This window comes from Engystomops pustulosus, chromosome 11, assembly GCF_040894005.1.
Source record: "Engystomops pustulosus chromosome 11, aEngPut4.maternal, whole genome shotgun sequence".
NCBI classification, from domain to species: Eukaryota; Metazoa; Chordata; class Amphibia; order Anura; family Leptodactylidae; genus Engystomops; species Engystomops pustulosus.
In genome coordinates, this window is record NC_092421.1 from 59844893 (window position 1) to 59867852 (window position 22960).

The window sequence follows — 22960 nt, forward strand, 5'->3', positions numbered from 1 at the left end:
CCCCAACAGCCCTCTTGACTTTTGTAAGGTGAGTCCTAATTAACCCTTTCATGATTGAACATAAGGACCAAGACATACACGTCAAAGTCTTAGTCAAGATCTTCTCCCCTTTAATAATCAAAATGCATAATATATAACAAACAGAAGAATCATCAAAGGGGCGTGAATAGTATACTGCAAAGCTATTGGTCATCAGCAAATTCTGGGAAAAGAAAGTTAATTAATTGCGCTCAGTTCTCAGAGACCTTGTACACAGATATTGTTTATACTAAGAAGAAGATAAGTGGCTCCAGAATCATATTATTATGCAGCTTCGAGGACAGACTGGCTTCTCATTAAATGTCAAAGGGTATTAGCTGACAGGCCAGCAAACAGGTTACATAAAATGAAGTTTGAATCATGACATTAACTTGACAATGGTCAGGGAACATGGCCGCTGTATCTAAGATGGCGGACAGTAGTCAAGATGGCGTCCGAAACCAGTGCGACCTCCTTAACAATTCCCCCCTTTGAGCTTTGCTGGCCTGTAACTCCATCCTGAGCGACCTCCTCAAGCTCCAGGTACCCACAGGTAGGCTAAGCCCTTACCTGCTGGACTTGTTAACTCTTCACCAGATCCCCTGGAGGCCAGTCACTCAGGGGTTACAGGCCCGCACACTCAAATCACATCACTGAGTTCCCATAGTCCATAGGTTTGTAAACAGGCAGCATCATCCTCCCATCCGGGCACTTCTCCTGTCCTGGTTCTTACCACCTGGACGGCCATCTGGGACATGGTGGACTTGATGAGGGGGACCACACAGCACACCATAAGTGACAAGAGCAAAATCACAATCCCCAATATCACCCCCACTTAAAGGAAACCCTTCCAATCCCCCAACCACAAAGTGAAGGACAAAGTGTCCACCCCAGAGTTTCTCTTGAGTTCCCTGGACAGTCCTTCAATCTTTTCACGAGCATGGGTAATGGATCCATAGGGGGTGATGTCATCTGGGATGTATATGCGACAAGCCACTCCCACCATCTTACAGACTCCTCCCTTCTCAGCAAGGTTCATGTTCCAAAGCCATGCGGTTCTGGGAAGCATCTCGAATATATTCACAAATCTCTGTGGATTACAATAAAAACAGTTACCCAACCAACATCTTTGCTCATAGCTATCTGGGGAATAATGGTCTCTAGTCATGGGGAATACCTGTCCATATCTGATTGTGGGCCTTGTACTCATCTGGGACCCCCCCCCCTTGGTGCTCCCACTGTATCCATATAAACGTTGTCATCTAGGTGCTTCTCTCAGACCTCCAGAATCCTTTGGGATTCTCTACCTTTTCTTTGTGTCTGATCAATCTATCCCTGGGGATCAGGAGGAAGGAATGTACAAATCTTATCACAGCACACCTTCCCAGCCTCTAGGCCTGACCTGACTCTCCTATCCCCACAAATCCTGTACACATCAGACACTGCTAATACAGGGTTACCTGTGCTGTCAATGTTAAAGAAGGTCATTGTCGTGTTGCACCAACCGTAGGTAAAGTCTCCTACCCTGGGGGCATCCTGGTCAGCCCTATAGATACAGTGATAGTCATGGTTGGGGTGTTCCTGAGCATACAGTCAGTCAGAAGAGACCAGCTAGCAAGAAGTAAGTTTGCAATAGAAAGTGTGGAAGCATGCTGACTTCCCTCTATCTTCACAGACGTGGCACTGGTCAGCAGGACTTGGAAATGACCATCTTAGCGAGTCTCCAGACTCTCTCTTTGGTGTCTCTTCACCACCCGTAGTCTCCAGGCTTCAGGTTATGCGTCCTGAGGTCTCTGTCTGCATCTGAAAAAGGAATCAGAAACACTTTTGCCGACCTTTTTCAAGGCCTGGCTCAACTGTGTGGCATGTTCCACCTGGTTTCCTGCCATCAATTATAGGATCTGTGGGAAGTAGGGGCTTAGCCTGGGTGCACAGCCAAAAAGTACTTCAAAGGGGGACAATCCCATCTTTCTGTTGGAAGTGGTCCTAACTGAATAGTGGACAGCAGGAAAGCACTCGCTCCATGGTTTCCCTGTTTCTTCCATGGCCTCCCGGATCTCTAACTTAGGAGTGCCGTTTAGTCTTTCAATCCCACCACTAACTTGGGAAGGGCAAGGGGCGTTCAGGGCCTGTTCTACACCCAGGAGGGACAAGGTTTCAGGTCTTTACCTGTCCAGTGAAGTGGGTTCTGCGACCGGACTCTTTGGTCTCTGGAAGTCCAAACCTGCAGAAAAATCTCACTCACCAACTTCTTTGCCTCAGCTCTGGCAGTAGCCTTGGTCATGGGAGAAGCTTCTGGCCACCCTGGAAAGAGATCAATGCACACAGGCACGTATTCCTACGTACCACTTTTGGTAGCTGGATAAAATCCATCTGCAGTCTCTGGAAGGAATACAGCGGCTTGGGTGTCACCTTCTGTGGGGTCTATACCACCTTACCCGGGTTGTGGCGGGCACAGACTATACAGGCTTTCACTAGTCTAGTGACAGGGGTAGTAATGCCCGGGGCAAACCACTGGCGGTTTATGTGCACTAGCATGGCCATTTTGGATATGTGTGTGTCCGTGGACTACTTGACTTACTGTCGGGTGCAGGGCTCTGGGCAGGCACACCCTCTCTCCCAGCATCCAGGTCCCATCGGCATCTGGGCTCCAGCTTTCCTCCACACTCCTCCTTCACTTCTGATGACACTCGGGCCACCAGGGACTGGAACACCTGTGGATCAAACTTTTAGCTCAGAACTCACCGCTGAGACTTCAGGACAGTCTCCAGGCTCCATCTGTGCAGCTGCCTTCGCCATCCCGTCAGCCACATACTTGCCCTTGGCTTGTGGAGTTACCAAATTGTGTGTGCTTTTCCTTTTATTATCCCCACCTCTTGTGGAAGTAGGAGAGCATCCATGAGCTCTTAAACCAGCGTGCCATGCTTAACGGGGGTCCCTGCAGAGGTGAGGAAATCTCTAGCCTTCCATATGGGTTCATAGTCGTGTTTAGACCCCAGAACTATACCTTGAGTATAGATGTTCGCCCTTTTACCTTCCACCAGCTGTAGTGCTTCCCTGAGTGCCGTCACTTCACCTCCTGCGCTGACCTGTGTGGAGGGAGTGGTTCTGCTTGTACTACCTCATGTGTGCCACTGACCACTGCATATCCAGTGTAGAACCGTCTGTCTTCTCCTGCAGACCTGGAGCCATCTATGAGAAAAAACTCAACATCTGGGTTAATCACCCTTCTCTCCCCCCCTCTGAATCCTGGAAGACTGGCGATAGAACGAAGGATTCAGAGCTGTGCACCTTATCAGTGTATCCTGGGGCATCAGGAGTGCACACTGGAGTCTGAGCTGTCTGGCCTTTGCTCAGATGCTTGGGCTGTACTTGGGTGAGGACACTGTGCAAGGTATGTGGGGTTTGCACAGTAACTGAGTGATCTGGGATCTAGGATCAACTCACTGGCCTTGCTGAGCAGATTGCTGGCTGCAGCTACTGACACATGAGGGGCTCCCCTCACGACTGAGTCTAACCGGGCCTAATAGTGTGCCACTGGGGAGGCCACCACGTTCCTGGGCTAGGACACCTGTGGCCTACATACTCAGTGCAAAATAAAATAAAAGGTATGGTTCAGTGGCATGTGCCTAGGGCCGGGGCAGACAGGATTTGCCAGCTTAAGGCTATGGAATGCATCAATTGCCTCCTGACTAAGGGCAAATGGGGAAGAGGCAATTCAGTCAGAAAGGGGCAGCATCGGGCTGGAGGCAGCAGACCTTATCCCAGGCCTGCAGGAGCTGGCCAGTCCTAGAAACATGTGAAGAGGCTTAGGGCCTCAGGGCAGGGGCACATTCTGGACTGCCAGCTTTCTTCCCTCTGTCAGGTGTCTGCCTGTGGCTGAGAAGCAGTGGCCTAGGAAGACCACCTTCTCCTGGCAGTACCGGAGTTTGTCTCTGGGAACTTTGCAACCCTTCTGGAACAGAAAACACATAAGGTGAATAAATGCATCCTGGCAAACAAAAACAGTAGATCTTCCGCATACTGAAAAGGAGAACATCCAGTAAGGAGCTAGTCTGCCAGTCTACTCCCTGTAGGGCCGTGGGGTATTGGCTGGGTGAGTTTTACCCCCCCCTTGTGGGAATCTACATCAGGTATACTGGAATATTGAACTGGTAAAGGCAAATAGGTACTGGCAATCCTCATGTAGGGGCACAGAGAGGAAAACATTTGCCAAATCAATAACAGTGAATAATATGTCACTCTCAGGGACTGCTGCCAGTTTGGGCTAGGGACCACTGGGCTTCAGTACACTCATTGGCAGCTTGGAGGTCATGGACCATGCTACATGTATCCGGTTGTTCTTTCTGAGTCTTTTCTTGACCGGGAATGGGCTAAAATCATCATCGGACTAGCAGGGGAGAGTTCTACAATGAAAGGCGATAACTCTGTTTGGGGGGGCTGTTCTCGCTGACCCCCTTGTCTTGCCCTGTGGGGGCCGTCTCCGCCACTCACTACAGTAATGTCTCTTCCCCGCAACGCCCACTTGGGTTGGCCGGTTGAGACTTCCGGAGATGTTGTCAATCTCACTTTGGCGTGGTCTGTGAAACATCCTCTATTCCCTCTGAACGTCAATGTCAGAGTCCCTCCACCACATCTCCAGCCCAGTGTTCTGTGCTACCTATAAAGTGCTGGCCAGACTCCAACATCTCAATAAAATCCAGATACACTTAAAATGGTTTTTAATCAAAAAGGAACAAAAGTCAGTCATAGGCTCTGTAATACAGTTGGGGGCTTGTTCCTGCTTAGTCTGTTCATGGGTTACACAGGAGGACATCACATCATACTGTATCCCTGTTCCACAACCAAATAAATTCCTTCAAGTCTTTTTTAGATTGTCAGGGAGAAGTCTAAACACAGCGATCTACCCCTCCCAAATGTAAATGTTCTCACTAGCCTGTAAACCACGAGATAACAGAACACAGATTCCAAGCAACTCAATATGGAGAAATTCAGTTTTCCCGTGAACATCAAGGTCACTATTGTCTCTCTCGTAGATAAGAAAGACACAGCATTCAGGCAAAGCCTTAGACTTACATGTCAGTCCTTTACAAAACAAAACGCAGCTCCAACAGCCCCCACCCTTTTGTTAACCCCTTAAATGCCAAAAAGCAGGTACCAGAGACATTGTAACACTTTTTCATAATAAATTTTCTCTAATTGTCGGGATCAATAAATTTTAATAATACTCAAACAACCTCCCACACTCCAAGACCCCTAGCAGACGCCCCAAGCATGGTCAGCTGTTATCCTACAAAGCCCCACAACAGCTTTTATGGTTGCCAACAGCAATCAACTTTCAGGGACTTGAATGGAATATAACTTAAAATGGCCGCCACTGAAAAATAAACTGACTTAAGATGGCCGCCACTGAAGAATGGTAGGGCGTGTCATCTTCTCTAACCACCAGATACAGGGGTGGAGTCTGGATTACAGGGGCCATTTTTCACTCCAAGGAAAATATAATTAAATCTCTTTTTCTCAAATTATTTCCACATCAAAAACTTTGAAATGTCCCTTATCGCCTGTCTCTTTCTTCATTGGGCACTCTGAAGGATTCCTGTCACTCTGTCCTGGTCCGTCCGTCAAAGTCAGAGGCTATAAGTGTCTGTTTCCAAATCTGATCAAGTTTTCTCACTTGTACAATCATCAGATCATCTGACACATCCTAAATCCTTCAATACTACTTCTCACTTCAAACACAAAACTACCAGCCCTTATGTCCGATCATGTCAACTTGCACTTTTCCATCAGTTCTACTGAACTCAACAACCTTCTGTCTCTGTGCATCTTTCCCCTTCATGTGGGACACAATCTTTCTTCTTGCCTGCAATGCACTTGGCTCTTTTCCAATTCACTACTCATCACAAGTGTCCATAATCACAATACTGTCAAAGGAACCTGTCCCCACAGACTCAAGAGGGTCTCACAACGGATGTCGACACCTCGATTTACTGACCCCAAAGAAACTAGACACCTGAGTCTTCCACAAAGGACCCTAGACTAAGTCACTGCCTGACTGGACTGACGCTAAACTAAGTCACTGCCCTCAGACTGACCCTGCAGGTCCACAAGAGACTCTACACTAGATCACTGCCTGACTGGACTGACGCTAGAATAAGTCACTGCCCTCAGACTGACCCTGCAGGTCCACAAGAGACTCTACACTAGATCACTGCCTGACTGGACTGACGCTAGAATAAGTCACTGCCCTCAGACTGACCCTGCAGGTCCACAAGAGACTCTACACTAGATCACTGCCTGACTGGACTGACGCTAGAATAAGTCACTGCCCTCAGACTGACCCTGCAGGTCCACAAGAGACTCTACACTAGATCACTGCCTGACTGGACTGACTCTCAGGTCACTGTCCTCAGACTGACTCTCCAAGTCGCTCTCCTTCAGACTCGACTAGTCCTTAGTCATACGAGACCGCTCAGACTCCCAAAGAAAGTCTGTAGGCAACCCTTAATGACAAAACTGTATCATTGACACTATGACAATCACAACAGAATATCTCCCACTCTAGCATTGCAGACATCTAAGGGTTACTCTTCCCGTCTCACAGCTTCAGCTAACATCACAGACTGTCTGACCATCCATCACTGTCCAGTCTCTGTCCATCACCTTACAAAGTGGTTCTTTGCCAAAAACTATGAGCTTAGGTTACAGTGAACAACAGTGGCAAATACATAACACAGAGACAGTCTTACCCGGTCCGTCCAACCAGTGAACCAGAAGTGACATATCAAGGTAGACAAGAAAAATTAATATCTTACCCTGAGAGCTCTCTGGTCAGTTCTGTTCACCGAGCCGGCGGGGACCCTTCACGGAGGCTGTCTTGGTGCTGTTGTTTACTCCTAAACCCACCCAGATGGACGCCAAATATTGTTAGGGATTTTTATGCAGGGCCCCAACAGCCCTCTTGACTTTTGTAAGGTGAGTCCTAATTAACCCTTGATTGAACATAGAGACCAAGACATACGTCAATCTCTTAGTCAAGATCTTCTCCTCTTTAATAATCAAAATGCATAATATATATCAGACAGAAGAGTCATCAAAGGGGTGTGAATAGTATACTGCAAAGCTATTGGACATCAGCATATTCTAGGAAAAAAAGTGAATTAATTGCGCTCAGTTCTCAGAGACCTTGTACACAGATATTGTTTATACTAAGAAGAAGATAAGTGGCTCCAGAATCATATTATTATGCAGCTTCGAGGACAGACTGGCTTCTCATTACATGTCACAGGGTATTAGCTGACAGGCCAGCAAACAGGTTACATAAAATGAAGTTTGAATCATGACATTAACTTGACAATGGTCAGGGAACATGGCCGCTGTATCTAAGATGGCGGACAGTAGTCAAGATGGCGTCCGAAACCAGTGCGACCTCCTTAACACACCTAATTTACCTATTAAAAAAAAAACAAAACAAAACAAAAACCTCAAGCCCTTAGAAAACAAGCAGACGAGAGTCATATTTTGCCTGAAATTAGTCAAGTTTAGAAGCTACAGAGGGAAAGTCAATTCAGAATCCACTATCTTTTGGTTGTATAGTACCTAAAAACATAATTCTGGTGTCATATAAAAGATAAGAATCTCATCTTCCAGATGAGGCTTGTTCTTCTCTGTATGTTTCTTTTTTGCTGGACATTTCTTAGTCATGGAGATAAATAATATTATATAATATATATGGATATTTTTTTTTTTATTTTTTTTTTTTTTTCCTTTTCAGAAAATGTACAAAATAGTGCCTATTAAAGACATAAGAAACCTGTATGTCACATTCCCAATCCCAGATCTCCAGAAATATTACAAGTCTAACCCAGGTCATTATCTTGGACACCTCATTGGACATGAAGGTCCGGGAAGTCTTCTCTCTGAACTTAAGTCCAAAGGTAAATCCAATAATTTTGTACACCTTGTATTACTCGATGAGTTGTATATTTTTTTTTTTCCCATTTGAAATGGCCTTTTAGCATTAGAAAAACCTCTTTCAGAGGAGGTGTTTGGTATTTCAGCTCTTTCCTTTTAGCATGTTTTCCAATGCCGTTAAAAATGCAGTGCATTTTCATGCAGAGAATCTGCAGCAATGTGTATATTGGAAAGTCGGCCTGCAAAATTGCAATTCTAATCTATGCAAAGCGTTAAATCTGCAGCATTTCCACCAAAGAATCTGCAAAGAGCTAATCGGTCAATCAGGGACTCCTCATTACATGCTCTGACTGCCAGACATCGCAATTTTCGAAACCTTTTCCCTATCTTGATCTCTGCCCTGTCTTTCTTCCCCAGGCTGGGTAAATACTTTGGTTGGAGGTCAGAAGGAAGGAGCCAAAGGATTCATGTTCTTCATCATCAATGTAGATCTGACAGAAGAAGGACTGTGTAAGTAACCTACAGGACTTGCCTAAATGTAGGTATGGGACTTTCCGATAAAGCCAAAGAGAAATCCGTATACCATAGAGTGGAGGCCTTGTATACTTCTAGGGCCGCTCTGTTAGAGACATCTGTGACCAAGATCCTGCCGCTACATATTAAAGGGTTTGTTACCAGAGCTCATGTATAGTTCTCTACAATTAGTCAATACTGTTCCCATTTGAGATTTTTGGGAGATTTATGGGGTTAAACTATAAATGACCAAGCAATAGTCCGATCAGTCTCATGAAAACAGTTTGAACTAAAAATTAAGGATATTTTTATAGGTTTAAAAAAAAGATTCTATTAAAAAGTAACCGTACAGTTTGTTATAGGATAGTATATGTTTGTTTTGCATTGTAACGTGTGGGTTTCCTTCTATATACAGTGCACGTGGATGATATCATTTTCCACATGTTTCAATACATCCAAAAACTCCGGACAGAGGGTCCTCAAGAATGGGTGTTCCAGGAATGTAAGGTGAGTGCCACCAAATGTTAACCATTCCTTAACATCTGTGTATTCACATAGTTCGTAAAATATCTGTGATTGCTGCTTGTTCCTGAGTGTGGGAGGGGATTGCCTGTACATATTCCAGCTGTGCTGGCACCTGTTCTTGCAATAGTTTCCAGTAGACGTGTTTCTAAGCCATAAGTCTGTTGGAGAGGGGATGGGTGAGCACTCTTCACCCCCTCCCCTCACCATAGGAAGCTGAGTGGCTCAGCCATGCATAATGCATGTCTATGGTGGCCGTGAGCTAGCAGCTTTTTTTTTTTGCAACCTCATGGCCACCATTTGAGGACATATGCATGGCGTGTTGGTTGCAGCTATCAGCTGGCAGTGTAAATCCCTGTTATGTCATAGTAAAATCTCATCCCCCTCTACTGCTAGTGTACAGTGGGTTACCTGTCTACATAACTACTTTACTGAATCCGAATGGAGTTGACTGAAGGGGCCGTCAATTTTAGTTGCTGCAGTTACAGCGCTTCTGTATCACATTAACCTGTGCTTTGTCTGCCTGCAGGTTGTTGGCTGTGATCTTCTAAGATAATCATTTACAGCGAATAATGACATGTCAGCTCACCCAATACTGGAGATTATGATTCTTTTTTTTTTTTTTTTGTATGTATATGTGACTTTGCCCTTCAGCAAGGCCTGGATTACAGGAGCAACTAATGGAACATTTGCAGGGAATTACTGAAGTTTGTCCCTATGGGAGGTCATTGAGGACTACATGTGCCGGTCACTGTGACCTAAACTGTCCTCAGTGACCTGTTCAGTAAACCTTCCCCCATCTGCTGCTGCAAATGTGAGGGTTTTATTATCTGCTGTCCCTTAAAGCCAAAGCAAAGAATAGAAAAACTTCCTAGCTAGACATGTTGTTTGTTGCTGTGTTACTAACCTGCAGAATTGCAGCCATTTATGTTCTGTGGTGTTGAGGGTTTTTCTCCATCAGCTCATGAGTTTAAGGTTCAGAGATGGAAGTGGATGTTCTCATACACACTGTGGTGCTTGTCCTCCCTCTAGTAGATCAGCACGCACCTGAATGGGAGATGACCTGCAATATTGCAGCACTAGTCTCTGCAATATCATTACGCTTTTCTATAACTGCATGTAGGCCCAAAGGGGGTTGTCTGAAACCTTCATTAGCAGAATCTTGCATAAGAGATTATCAGGTTTAGAATAAGTCATCATTGTACCGAATATTAGTTGAAATTTTAGATTTAATGGTTTGTTTTTACTTTAGGACTTAAATGCAGTCGGCTTTCGATTCAAAGATAAAGAGCGTCCACGTGGCTACACGTCAAAGGTGTCTGGGCTCCTGCATGTAAGTCGCTGAGAGGCATTTTTGTAGCTAGTTATGACTAGGAGTTTTTTTTTTTTTTTTTTTTTTTTTTTTTTTCTCAGACATTGTAATAACTTGTAATTTTTTTTTATTTTTTTTTTTTTGTAGTATTACCCTCTAGAAGAAGTCTTGGCTGCAGAGTATTTGCTAGAAGAATTCAGGCCGGATTTAATAGAAATGGTCCTGGATAAACTCAGACCAGAAAATGTCAGGTATTTAGCCTGTTTCTGTATACAGCCTGCAGTAGGGTGTCTTGTAAGGCTGGACAACCACTTTAAGTTTTCCCCCTACCACTGGATAAGTGATTAATTGAAAGATTGGGGTCCCTAGGGTGGGAAATCCGAGGGATCGCAAAGATGGGGGTGGAGGGGTTCATTGTAACCAAAGATGAATGGAGCAGCTGGTCTGACGTGTGCTGCTGCTGACGAGTACTTGGCTCGGCGATCTCCATCAAATCCTCTATTCATTTGGGGGCAGTGTAAATTAAATTATTTATTACAAACTGCCACATGTTTTATTATGGATCTTACAGTAGCTTTGGTGTCCACTATGGGAAAACTGGAACTTGTGTCTCCAATAGTAAATGGAGTTAAAATGGCATAGTTCAGAGGTTAAACCTCCTAGACCTTTTGACTGCCAGTGATGGCAGAATACAATGTTCTACTATCCTTACCAGTCCTATTTTGGGAAGATGGGACCTTATTGTCTTCAGCATCTATGGTTGGTCCATTTGTCTCCAAAGTAAAACCTGAGTGATTTCTATATACATGCACATCAATACCTTCTTAGTACATGGCAATGAATGTACAGCCGTTGCCTATGAGCAGCCTTGTCTGGATCCTGCAGGTTTCCCCAGATTATTGTCATGTCTTTGAGTATCGCCATCTATAATGTATTTCCTTTGCCTGTAGTCACAGAATTCCTGCTATGTTATAAACACGAATGTCTCGGCTTATGAAAATCGCTTTGCATTCACCGCAGAATAAAGATATTTGTAATTCTGTCTGCTTCACATTTTCCTAGCATTAAACAGAAGGGCTGCACGGAGATTAGATGAGGATGTTCTAGTCCGCCAAACCTTTTCTACCCCTTCTGCAGATTTGTTTATTAAGCAGAGAACTTGAGCTGTAAAGGCAAGTACTAAGTGCCCATATGCTCCGTTATTTCCATCCTGCAACATAAAATTGAGTTTTACGTGCTCCCCTCTGCTGCGAGCGAGCACAAGCTTGTTTACTATTGCAGAAAAGCCGCCCCAGGGACATGAGGAAGACTATTATCTGTAGAGTCATGTTGGATTGGATCCTGCCCGCCATCTGTAGTGGCACAGGCTGCATGCTGATGAGTCGCTGCAGACTGTGCTGGGAAGGGTCCCTTGTATATTTCCCATCTTCTGCTCTCGTGCTTATAACCTTGTTGCTTCTCTGGATATGATCAAGAGACTTACCGGTTCCAAGATTTGTGCTGCTCCTGCACAATTATTGTCACTACCTGCAGGACGGGCTACAAATCTGTGTCTCTGACCAAACTCCAGCAGTTGATCAACGGAAAGAATTGTTAGGTATAAACTGAGAAGGAAAAAGCTATACATTCAGATAGGCTTGTAGTCTCTAGGATTGACAAACACATCCCTCATTGATTCTGCACCAATTGCTCACATAAGATCTGGCACATCATTTGAATTGGCTTCCTGTTCAGTAGTGATCACTTTTCAGTAGTTGCCTCCTTATTATCCCAGTTGCCATTACAATGAGCAGTATTCTGTGTTTGTAATTAACGGTGGATCCTCTTACTTTCCAACAGTTTTATAATAGTTTGTTGTGACCGCTAAGCTCCTCCTCCATACGTGGCGCCTTCTGAGCATGCCCACAAATCCTGTAGCAGTCAGTATGTAAATAATCTGGTAGAGGCTACCCATGTCAGCACTGCTTGACTAGATGCTTGTCTCCATAAGCATACACAGAACATGCCATAAACGAGGATGGACTGCAAAGAAAATCAAATTGTATATATTTTTTAAATATTACGAACGTATTTATTTGGGGGCCATCCGAGCACTTCCCTCTCTTTAGCTTTAGCCCCGGAACGCCCCTCTCACACCATAGACTGGCATTGACTGCCAGGCTCCATGCTGCAGCCGAAGCTTGGGCCAGCGTGTGGGTGGCTATGTAGTGCAGTGTTTGCTAGCTTTATCAGTATGTTCTTGCAATATAACACTGCTGTTACTGGGCTAGGGAGCTGCTTACTTTAAAAAGTGCACCTAGAGGGATTATTTCGGGTGACGGTTTCAAAATCTAAACAAATTTTAAAGGAGGACTAAAAGGAGTAACCATATACAAGATGCCGTGAACCAGAACAATCTGCATGGAGCTGGTGATGGTATAACCATTTCTAATATTTGTTTCTTATTCCCCTACAGAGTGGCCATTGTGTCCAAGTCTTTTGAGGGCAAAACTGACCGCACAGAAGAATGGTACGGGACACAGTACAAGCAAGAAGACCTGACTGCAGACGTTATCGAGGTTTGGCAAAAACTTCTAAACTTCTATGTTCTGGGAGATTCGTAAGGAGTCTAGACCGTAGAGCCACACTGGATAGTGTCCCCTCTCCCTGGATTGAATAATTCTCCACTGGAATGATTAGAGCAGTGTACTACACACTATGTACTATAAAATACCTAATTTTCTGCCTCATTCTGTAACTAGATGAAGAGATATAGACTAAACACAGGATATTATCTGTTTATAATAGGCAGTGTATGAAGTGGCTCGTGGAGTTACACCCTTCTAATGTTGTGTAATGTCTTTATAGAAGTGGCAAAAGGCTGATATAAATGGAAAGTTTCATCTGCCAATGAAGAATGAATTTATCCCCACAAATTTTGAGATTGTTCCTTTGGAAAAGGATGCAACTCCTTACCCTGCATTGGTTAAGGTAAGAATAAGGAATTGATAAAATGCTACAATTAAAACATTTAATATCCTGTAGGTTTTGTGTACGTGTTCTTATGTAAGGTCACCTTGGCAAACCTGCAGTTTTTAGGTTGCCGTTCTAGCAGACATGGAGCCTTGCATGTGCACTGAAATAATAAAGATGGAAACAAATTTATATTCCCGAAAACATTTTGAGACTAACGTTTTAAACTCGGCCTCTTACTAGATACAGACGCAATCTCCGCCAGTTAACTGTAAATACAGTGGGCCATGGTGGGAATGTCCATGTGTGCTCTCGACACCCCTAAAGAGCATAACGAACCTCCACCAATATCTGGAAAGCTTAAACAATACCTGTTTTTGCTTGGGGGTTGAATTGGGATCTGGTAGATAACCTTTAAAGCAGATGAACCCTTGGTCTGCGCTGCCCTATTGAAGGGTCGCCGCTATTGGTGAACACATGGGACCCAAAGTGTGTAAATGAGGAGCGCGCTGTACCCTTTCCCATAGGCAATGAATGATTGAGGCTAGCAAAAACACAGTATGTAACAATCGCTTGTGAGGAGGATAGTAGAGGGTAAGCACTCTCCTTGTGAATACACTGGTCTCATAAATCATGATCGTTTTTTCTGATCTTTTCTACTAGCTCTTTCATGACTGTAATCCTAATAGTAGGGCTAATTTCCAGAAGGTCTTCCAAAGAAGCAGTTCAGTGCAGAGTGTAAAGAAATGGTGCCACAGAATTCTTTTAGTCTGGTTTCTTTAGAAATGTATAAAATTCTCATTCTCTTTGATCTTGGTTGTTCTAGGATACAGCTATGAGCAAATTATGGTTCAAGCAAGATGACAAATTCTTTCTTCCTAAAGCCTGTCTCAACTTTGAGTTCTTTAGGTAGGTCCTTTTGCCTTTATTAGTTGCTGATAATATTATATGCCGTTTACATTCCGTGCAGAAAACATGGTCAGCAATTGTATAATTAGGAGACTGTGTTTTCCAAGCTTCGGAAAATTGACATTTCTGCGGCAGGTTATAATCACAGGAGTCGTCTTGTGTGCTGACACCAAACGCTGTGTTCATATTTTGTTTTATAGCTTGAACAGTACTAAAACTGCCATAATACCTTGCATCGGCCATAACCGAAGAGTATTTCTCATCTAGTTTTACGGCTAATGATAAATTCTACCTCATCTGAGATGCTGGGCCATAACCCATTAAGCGGTTAATGCTGCAATCGCTTCAATTCAGTCTCCCTTCATGATGGAGCGCTGCATAGACAAAAATATAAAGTAACTTCACATGGAGACTATATCTATCTTGCAGAAACACAGCCTGGAAGCTATAAAGTAAAATTGTTATAGCTTGCTTTCAGGTGCGCTGCAGTACAGTCACATAATTTCTCTATGGGGCAGAGAAGGAAGACTCCTTAACTTAAAGGGGTATTCCCATTACAGAAAATTATCGTAATTATTTGTATTATAAAGTTACACAATTTTTCAATATACCTTCTGTAACATTCATCATGGTTTCCTAGATCTCTGCTTGCTGTCATTCTATAGAAAGATTCTGTTTACTACCAGTGGACAGAATTCAGACCATGGTCACACAGGTGCACAGCTGATTATAACACCATTCTGATCACTCAGTGATATAAGCCGTGCACCTGTGTACTTCCAGTGGACAGAAATCTGACAAACACAGCTTTCTATAGAAGGGCGTCATCAGAGATCTAGAAAACGGCGAGGAATGGTTACAGAAAGTATATTGGAAAATTGTATAACTTTTTATCCTAATAACATTAAATTGCTGAAATGGGAAAAACCCTTTAATGCGGTCCTTTACTTTCTCCCTGTCTGTACACTGATGTAAGATTTGTTGTATTTTAAGTATCATTTAAGATCTTAAATCCACTATTGTCTGCACATGACATGTGCCATCTTTTTACACTTGAGCCCTTCTGAGTAAAACTTTGCAGAGAACATTGTGTATTAAGCCGATAGAAGCCAAAGCTGCAGAGATCTACTGTATCAATATTTTATTCTAGTGAATTAGGAGAAAGGTCTAGATCAGTGATGGCGAACCTTATAGGGACTGAGTGCCAAAACTACAAGAAAAAGCCATATTTTTCACAAAGTGCCAAATGCCAATTTAAAGCAACTCACAGGTTTCAAACGTATTGGCATCCTGATGACACCAATACAAGAGAAAGAAGGAGAAATTTGATTGTTATTGTAGTTTCCCTCTAAAGTCCTCTTAACAGGATGAATCAAGGGTCCGTAGAAGAGGCTACAATGATAATCCTCCTCTGTCCACACCTCGATTCAGGTCTTGAGTCCTGAATGTTGACCTGGGTGCCCAAAGAGAGGGCTCTGAGTGCCACATCTGGCACCCGTGCCATAGGTTCGCCACCACTGGTCTATGGTGATGGCTGCAAAACTTGAAAGGATAAAATACACACTGGTTCTTTGGGGGAACTTTATAGTGCTCAAAGTTTGGTGTTATGATACTTATGTTGGTTTATTAATGTTCTGCCTCTTGGTCTTTAGTCATAATTCCCCCCCCCCCCTATTTGCATGTTTCTATACTTATCTGAAATATACAGTAACAGTAGCTAAATATCAATATTTCAGAAGGTAAGTTAATTCCGCATTGGGTTTCTATAGTAAAGCAGTTTTGTAGCATCTGTATATTGATGACCTATTCATCAGATTTGGTTGTCAGTATCAGATCAGTGGGACCCTTTCTGATTTACGTTTTTTTTTTTTTTTTTTTTTTACTGTTTATATGTTGTGGAGGCTGAGTAACTGCAGCTCTTCTCCCATTCAAGTAAATGGGAATAGAGTTGCGGTAACACAGCTCCACCACAACACATAGAACAGGGCTGCTCTTTTGGCTTCATTCTGCCTTCCAGTGACGGTAAAGCTGGATATGCACCTTAGTGTTGGCTGATCCCACCGATTGTGGTGCAATAAAACCATCCACCTGGTGCTTATGGTGGCACCTTGCTCTTCTTTAGAAACACTTGCATACTCTGCTAATCCTCTCGCTACACATCGATCAGCCGAGACTCCAATCACTTGTCGTTGGCCGTCCTTGACCACACACATTATAAAAAAATTTTAATAGACAATTTTTTTTTTCTTCATTTTTATAGACCAAAAATAAATTTACAATACATTACACAATACATTACATTAGACAATATACATTATTAAAAAAATTAATAAAATTAGTATTTGTTGTCTATAGAGCAGTGTTCATCCACCAATGATTCATCAATGTCCTAAACCATCTTTACTAAGGAATATTTCACTTGTACAGCAACACTGATTACTATGGCGGGTATGAAGGCAGATCCTTGTAGTGCCTCTCCTCATGGACGCGATGTAGCAGGACTTTAATCTCCATGTTCTCTTTCAGCCCATTTGCTTATGTGGATCCTTTGCATTGTAACATGGCCTATTTGTACCTTGAACTGCTTAAAGATTCTCTCAACGAGTATGCATATGCAGCAGAGCTAGCCGGCCTGAACTATGACCTCCAAAATACCATCTATGGGATGTATGTAAGTACCTCTGACACCAAGGCGGATGTGAGGCCGTCTCCTCCATTACGGGTGGAAGACTTCTACCATCGCTCAGGCTTTTAGTACCTTTGATCATCCTTTACGGGGATCCCACCTTTACACGTTACCGTAGTATAAATGCCCATTGTCCAGATCCCACCCCCCAGACAATGTGATTGTGAAGCTGCATATTCATACTCTTTTGGTCCTGGGTCCTCTTCGCACATTCATTTCATTGCTTGCATTATTAGATTTTAGAGCATCTTTTCTTTTTTTTTCTTTTTTTTTACTTTTTTGTGTTTTATTTTTTGTTCCCTTTGTGTTTTTTCCATCTTTTTGTTAGTCGTTACCTTTACGCTGACCCCCTCCATTGCAACATGACATACCTGTTTCTAAGGTTATTGAAGGATGATTTAAAAGAGTATACATATGCAGCCCGCCTCGCAGGTGTCAACTATGGCATTGCATCAGGAATGAATGCAATTCTTGTAAGTAACCATCTCACGGAAGAAGCAGCTTCCCACCAAGGCATGAAAAGGCGTATCTATAACTGTGTGGGGGCTTATTCTGGCTTTTATTTTTACGAAAAGGGGGTTCCCCCTTTTCAATGAAGGGTTTGTAATGGATTAAGGGATGTATAGAATCTAGCCAGTAGCTTTGTCTGCCATATGAATGGGGAATGAAACCAAAAAAATGCATGGGCGAGATGGTCCAGTTTGTTGCTGACTTCTCGTTGGTTGTGTTTATGTCAAACTAATGAAGTTCTTGTTCTATGTAAAAACTTGACTGCTGCCTCACCCCAATGATGGCAATGGAGCCCCGTCTGTCCCAATCTCACTATAAGCATGCATCATACTGCTTCCTTTACTACTATGGGAGTGTAGGAAATTGAGCACAGCGTTCGTCCCTCTCCATTAATCCCTGTAAATATGTAATAACGGTGGAAAGCCTGATCAGCCAATCTGTTTCATTCAGTTGGTGAGAACAGGACCTTCATGATCTGTAGGGGGTCTCCACCAGTCACATTGTTGTCTCCTTAACATTTGATTTAGTCCACAATATAAGTTGTTACCCTTTTATAAAGAAAGGAATGGGTTAAACAAGGGTAACCATCTGTAGACTTCCCCCAATGCTAAGAATCTGCCAGATACATCTATCATCCTCCTCTCCTTGGATCCCTCCCAGGTTATTAATCAGAACCTTGTTTGGTAAAAACATCCCAAAGAGAGAGTAAGCTACCTACACACAATAGCGACACATAAGATAACTATAGAGGGACCTCTTTGGTGGTCACCATTAATCTGCAGAAGCAAGTGTTGCGTTTCCCTGCAGCACCGCCTTGGGGATGGAATGACTCATTACACTATTAGCTCACATTAAAATCAATGATGTCTGTGTTTACTCTGCATGGATATGGCGAGTCCTCCAAAATCGGAGACTCCTATATTATGAGCAGTGGAGAATTGGATCGTCCAATAAGAATTTTTGGGAGGTTACATGTTCTAATTTGCAAATCTAACTTTATACATAGGGGAGAAAAAAATCCCAGAGAATAAGCTATGTACGTCTCTTCCTAACCATTGCATGTGTGTTCCTCACGGGGCATCAGGTTACCATGCTTGATGCCTCTCGGGTGCGGTACAGTGTGTCTGGTGCCTTCTGTCAGGAAGCCATTTTGTTTAGGCAGACTACGGTATCTGAGAGAGTTCATTTAGGAATTTGGCTTGTGATTGTGTTCTACTTGGGTGTCGTCCATATTTTGGCAGATCAGAGTAACCTGACAACCTCAGGGGTGACTCTGCATTAGCTCTTTCAAAATGAAATCCAATTCATAGACATTCTAGGTATTCCTGAGCGAGCAAAACCTGCTTGTTTGCCAGAGGATGTATAGAAGGATCTTGTGTGATTAATCAAGACCTTTAGGAAGAGTCTGCCTATGAAAATGCTGTCCTGAGTGTAGTGGGCCAACTTGCCTTCACACCTCTTAAGAATTTGGGTTCAGAACCACTCCTGACCCGATCTGAGATACTTTTGGGGGTGTATTAATATGTCCCCTGTTTTCCAGCTTTCTGTGAAGGGTTACAACGACAAGCAGCACATTTTGCTCAAGAAGATCATCGAGAAAATGGCCACCTTTGAAATAGACGAGAAACGTTTTGAGATCATAAAGGAAGCGGTGAGTAGTTGGAGCAATATTTTGCCAGTAAACAAAAATCAAACAAAAGTAACAAAGTAGGAGATTAGTTTTATCTATGCTGAAGCCTGGAGGCACTTTTAAGGTTATTATTGAGGACAAATGAGCAATAAAATTGGAGCTTCACATAAGGACTAGAGAACGATGCACTTCCTCGTACTTGGCTACAAGGCTACACTAAGCTTCATTGCAGCAAAGCACAAGACTCCTGCAGGTTCAAACTGCGTTCTCTGCATGAAGCCACCTCCATATCATTCTGTATGTATTTTTATATTCGCGCCACCTCAAAATAAGAGGTCCGGTTATTAAAGGACGTCAAGCATCGGACTGATGGTAGACTAGTCCTACCTACCTGCTCCTTAGTGTGAATTCTGCTAGGAATATTTTATTATAATCCAGAATGAGATTTAAAGGGTTATGCAGATTAGTCCTACACTCCCTCACTTGTCCAGTCACCGACAGGGGTACTGGCTAATTTACATAATTCACACTCTAAGAAATGGGGTCAGTCTGATGGAAGATGTCCCTTTTTTTAAAAAAAAAAAGTGTATAATAATGTATATAAGTGTATATAATGTATCCAGAAGTGTGTTGTATTGTACGGTCCTGACGCTGAGGTTTTCCACCTTCCAGTACATGCGTTCTCTGAACAACTTCCGTGCAGAACAGCCGCACCAGCACGCCATGTATTACCTGAGGCTGCTCATGACTGAAGTGGCCTGGACAAAAGACGAACTCCGCGAAGCTCTAGAAGGTAAAACACGTCTGATGTTAATGATGAATATAATGCTACAATGTTCTCCTCTTATAGGGTGAATAGAACTAAAAGCTGTGTGTGTTTTTTTTTTTTTTTTTTTTTTTTTTTTTTTTTTACTTTGGCCACTATAATAGGTTGACACTTCATGTTCTGTAGAGATCACTTTTAAGTAAATGCCCCTATATCAGGTCTATATGTGATACCTCAGGATCCACCATTCACAATAGTTGATGGACACCGCTCCAACTTCTCCTTACACACACAGCTCGCCCCGGACCCAAATAAATCTAACCTGCTCAGTCTACAGGTTCATGTAGTCCAGGCGGCTACAAATCCTTGTCATGTTTATCTTCAGAGCTAACGATTATATATATATATATATATATATATATATATATATATATATATATATATATATATATATAATATATATACATACATATCATATCATCCTCTAAGGATTCGGGATGCAGCGATCTTATTAAAAGGTCTTTGCACTCATGTCCTATTTTTGGTTCCCTGCTCCCCATTGCTATGTTGGATCCCAGACTTTAAGGAGGTGATCCGCCTCTTGTTGGTCACATAGGCATGTTCTGCGTGAAGGGCGCTCTGGAAAGATGTCTAATCTTTATGATCATATTTTATATATTAGTGTTTTTTGTTTTTTTTAATTTTATTTTTGTTTTTCTATTCAAAATCTATCGGATTTTGAATAGAAATACGGGAGATGGATAGCTGATACACTGCCTAGTTTATAAGTGCGTCCATTACATTGGTGGATATTCCAGCTAGGTGAATGCACTAGGTAGCAGAAACATTTGGTTATTGCTATATATTCTCCTTCTCCTTCTCCATTCCACATTCTGTTCATTTCCCATCTGTAAGTCGTTTGGGTCAGATAACTCCCTGTATCCATAGATGATGTAAGCAGTTGTGCTGTACTTCTCCAGACATTCTACTGGATACAGTCCTGGCAGGGATGGATCCGAAACCTGGCTGTGGTTTTCCATAGATTGCACCAGACCAGAGCACAATGACTTAGTCTTCTATATCATCGCATTTCTATATCTGTGCATATCCATTGCTTGGAGTCTTTATGTTCTGCTGCTTTTTTAAGACCATTTACCAGTTATAGTATATTACCAGTATACAATACTAGTATAGTACTTCATTTGCTCTCCCGGCAGCCCTATAAATTGCATTCCCCGCTGCAGAGCGCAGCTTTATCTCTTTACACCACCGGGGCGAGCGGAGACATTTGCTCTAAACATAAACACATGTGCCGGAAGATTGCAGAGCAGGAACTGGGTCAGATAGCGATGGGTTATGAGCATGGGCTGAGCTCATGTCATTTAATATGAAGGGGAAACATCCATAGGTAATAGAATTACTCAAATACAAAGATTAATGTATAAAGTAGAAATGAGAACTCCACCCAAATATAAAGCCATTCGTCAGAACATTGATGGCCCGTTCAAAAGTAAATGGGTTCACGGGCCCCTGTGTTTGAGCAGCTGTATGTAACACTGGGACTGTGATAATGTGCAGCATTTCTACTACATGAATGTGATCGAGCAACAAAAGCCACCCCCCCCCCTGCATAATAAAGACATGTTCACCTATTTTTCCTTTTCAGCAAGTGCTCAGTTTTTCTTGTCCCATCGTGTCTAAAATTAGGAAGTGCACATAAAACTGGTGAAATTACTCAGTCCTTTATGACAGTGTATCCATAGTAACAGACTGCGAACAAAATCATTGTAGACTGAACCTGCAATCCTAATTCTTTCATCCTGCCCTTGCATCTGCACCCAGGGCCTTGCTAACTTGCTCAGTGTAGGATGCATGAAGTCTTGACCAGACTACGTAGGGTTTGTTTGTAGTCTGTTGCTATAAAGACTCCGTCATAAAGTTCCTTCAATTTTATAACTTTTTTTGTGTTTGATATGTAGCTGGATTGAATTTCTCATTACTTTCCTGGGCAGCCCCAATAAATAGTAAATTGCCAGTGGGTCTCTAGTATTATTGGCTCTAGACGGCATTGGGCTTCGGAGAATGTGATCATTCCTGAGGCTTGTCATTGGTTGACTTATTGCTGTATAAAGGGTTTACCGGATGGTTCGCACTGGGGATTCTAGGAATTATGTGAAGAGTGCGGGAGCAGAACCAGCTGAGCCCATTGACAGGTTCTATTCTTGTCTCTGGCAGATGTTACCCTCCCTCGTCTCAAGGCCTTCATTCCTCAGCTGCTGTCCCGCTTGCACGTAGAAGCCCTTCTCCATGGCAATATCACAAAGCAGGTAGGTTATTTATATTGTACAGGTATGGAGATGATCGCTGACCCACAAGCCAATGTAATGGTAGTTGTGCTGCATTCACCACAGCCATAATTTTAAAAAAATTATTTTTTTTATCTCTGCAGACGGCATCCGGCATCATGCAGATGGTTGAGGATACGCTTATAGAGCATGCCCACACCAAACCCCTGCTCCCTAGTCAGCTGGTCAGATACAGAGAAGTACAGCTGCCTGACAGTAAGTCGTGTCTCTCCTCCCGCCTATAACTGACTGACGGCCAGTGACCTCCTGATTTCTTGCCTTCCAGAGGGCTGGTTTGTGTATCAGCAGCGGAATGAAGTGCACAATAACTGCGGAATCGAGATCTATTATCAGACGGACATGCAGAGTACATCCGAAAACATGCTCCTGGAGCTGTTCTGCCAGATCATCGCCGAGCCCTGCTTCAACACCCTGCGGACCAAGGAACAGCTAGGTGAGGGACTCCTGACCAGCGCTAACCACTGTGCTCATTACTCATCTCTGCACCGATTTAGCATTCCAACTATGACCCCTTTGTGACAAAGGGTCATTGGTGCCTTAATGTCTGGATTAATTTTGCATTATCTGGATTATATTTCTTAGAATCGCCTTACAGATGGACTCCCCCCGACGCCCCCCCCCCCCCAACTTTCTTTTATTTATTATCCTCCATAAAGTGTTTGTGTTACAATTGTATAAACATTTGCAAAATACATGCACCCTCTGATCCTGGAAAATGGCGATGGACAGACAACGTGTACATGGTAACATATTAAGTGTCTACTGCTCGCAGGCTGGCGGAGGCTCACTTCAACTCGTCATTTTTCCTGAACGCTTCCAGCTAGAAAGAAATGTTCTCTTTAAAGAGGAAAAACCTCTG

At 43.1% G+C, this 22960-nt stretch overlaps 1 protein-coding gene and 1 long non-coding RNA gene across 6 annotated transcripts in view; one reads left to right on the forward strand and one right to left on the reverse strand.

Moving 5' to 3' along the window:
- IDE (insulin degrading enzyme) overlaps positions 1-22960 on the forward strand; it is a 48846-nt gene that overhangs the window by 20711 nt on the left and 5175 nt on the right. For 4 of the 5 annotated variants that reach the window (XM_072131013.1, XM_072131012.1, XM_072131009.1 and 1 more), the window contains exons 7-20: positions 7796-7958; positions 8353-8445; positions 8864-8955; positions 10223-10303; positions 10430-10533; positions 12738-12840; positions 13130-13252; positions 14061-14143; positions 16670-16814; positions 18880-18990; positions 19642-19762; positions 21971-22062; positions 22185-22296; positions 22367-22534. In XM_072131013.1, coding sequence (XP_071987114.1) covers positions 7796-7958; positions 8353-8445; positions 8864-8955; positions 10223-10303; positions 10430-10533; positions 12738-12840; positions 13130-13252; positions 14061-14143; positions 16670-16814; positions 18880-18990; positions 19642-19762; positions 21971-22062; positions 22185-22296; positions 22367-22534 — 1591 coding nt within the window. Of the gene's footprint in view, positions 1-7795; positions 7959-8352; positions 8446-8863; positions 8956-10222; positions 10304-10429; positions 10534-12737; positions 12841-13129; positions 13253-14060; positions 14144-16669; positions 16815-17157; positions 17303-18879; positions 18991-19641; positions 19763-21970; positions 22063-22184; positions 22297-22366; positions 22535-22960 lie in introns of all 5 variants that reach the window. The other variant, XM_072131010.1, reaches the window with a different exon arrangement.
- LOC140106530 (uncharacterized) lies at positions 88-7560 on the reverse strand. The gene is made up of 2 exons (XR_011850800.1): positions 2188-7560; positions 88-1821 (listed from the first exon to the last, which is right to left on the reverse strand). It is a non-coding gene; the product is annotated as an uncharacterized lncRNA (long non-coding RNA).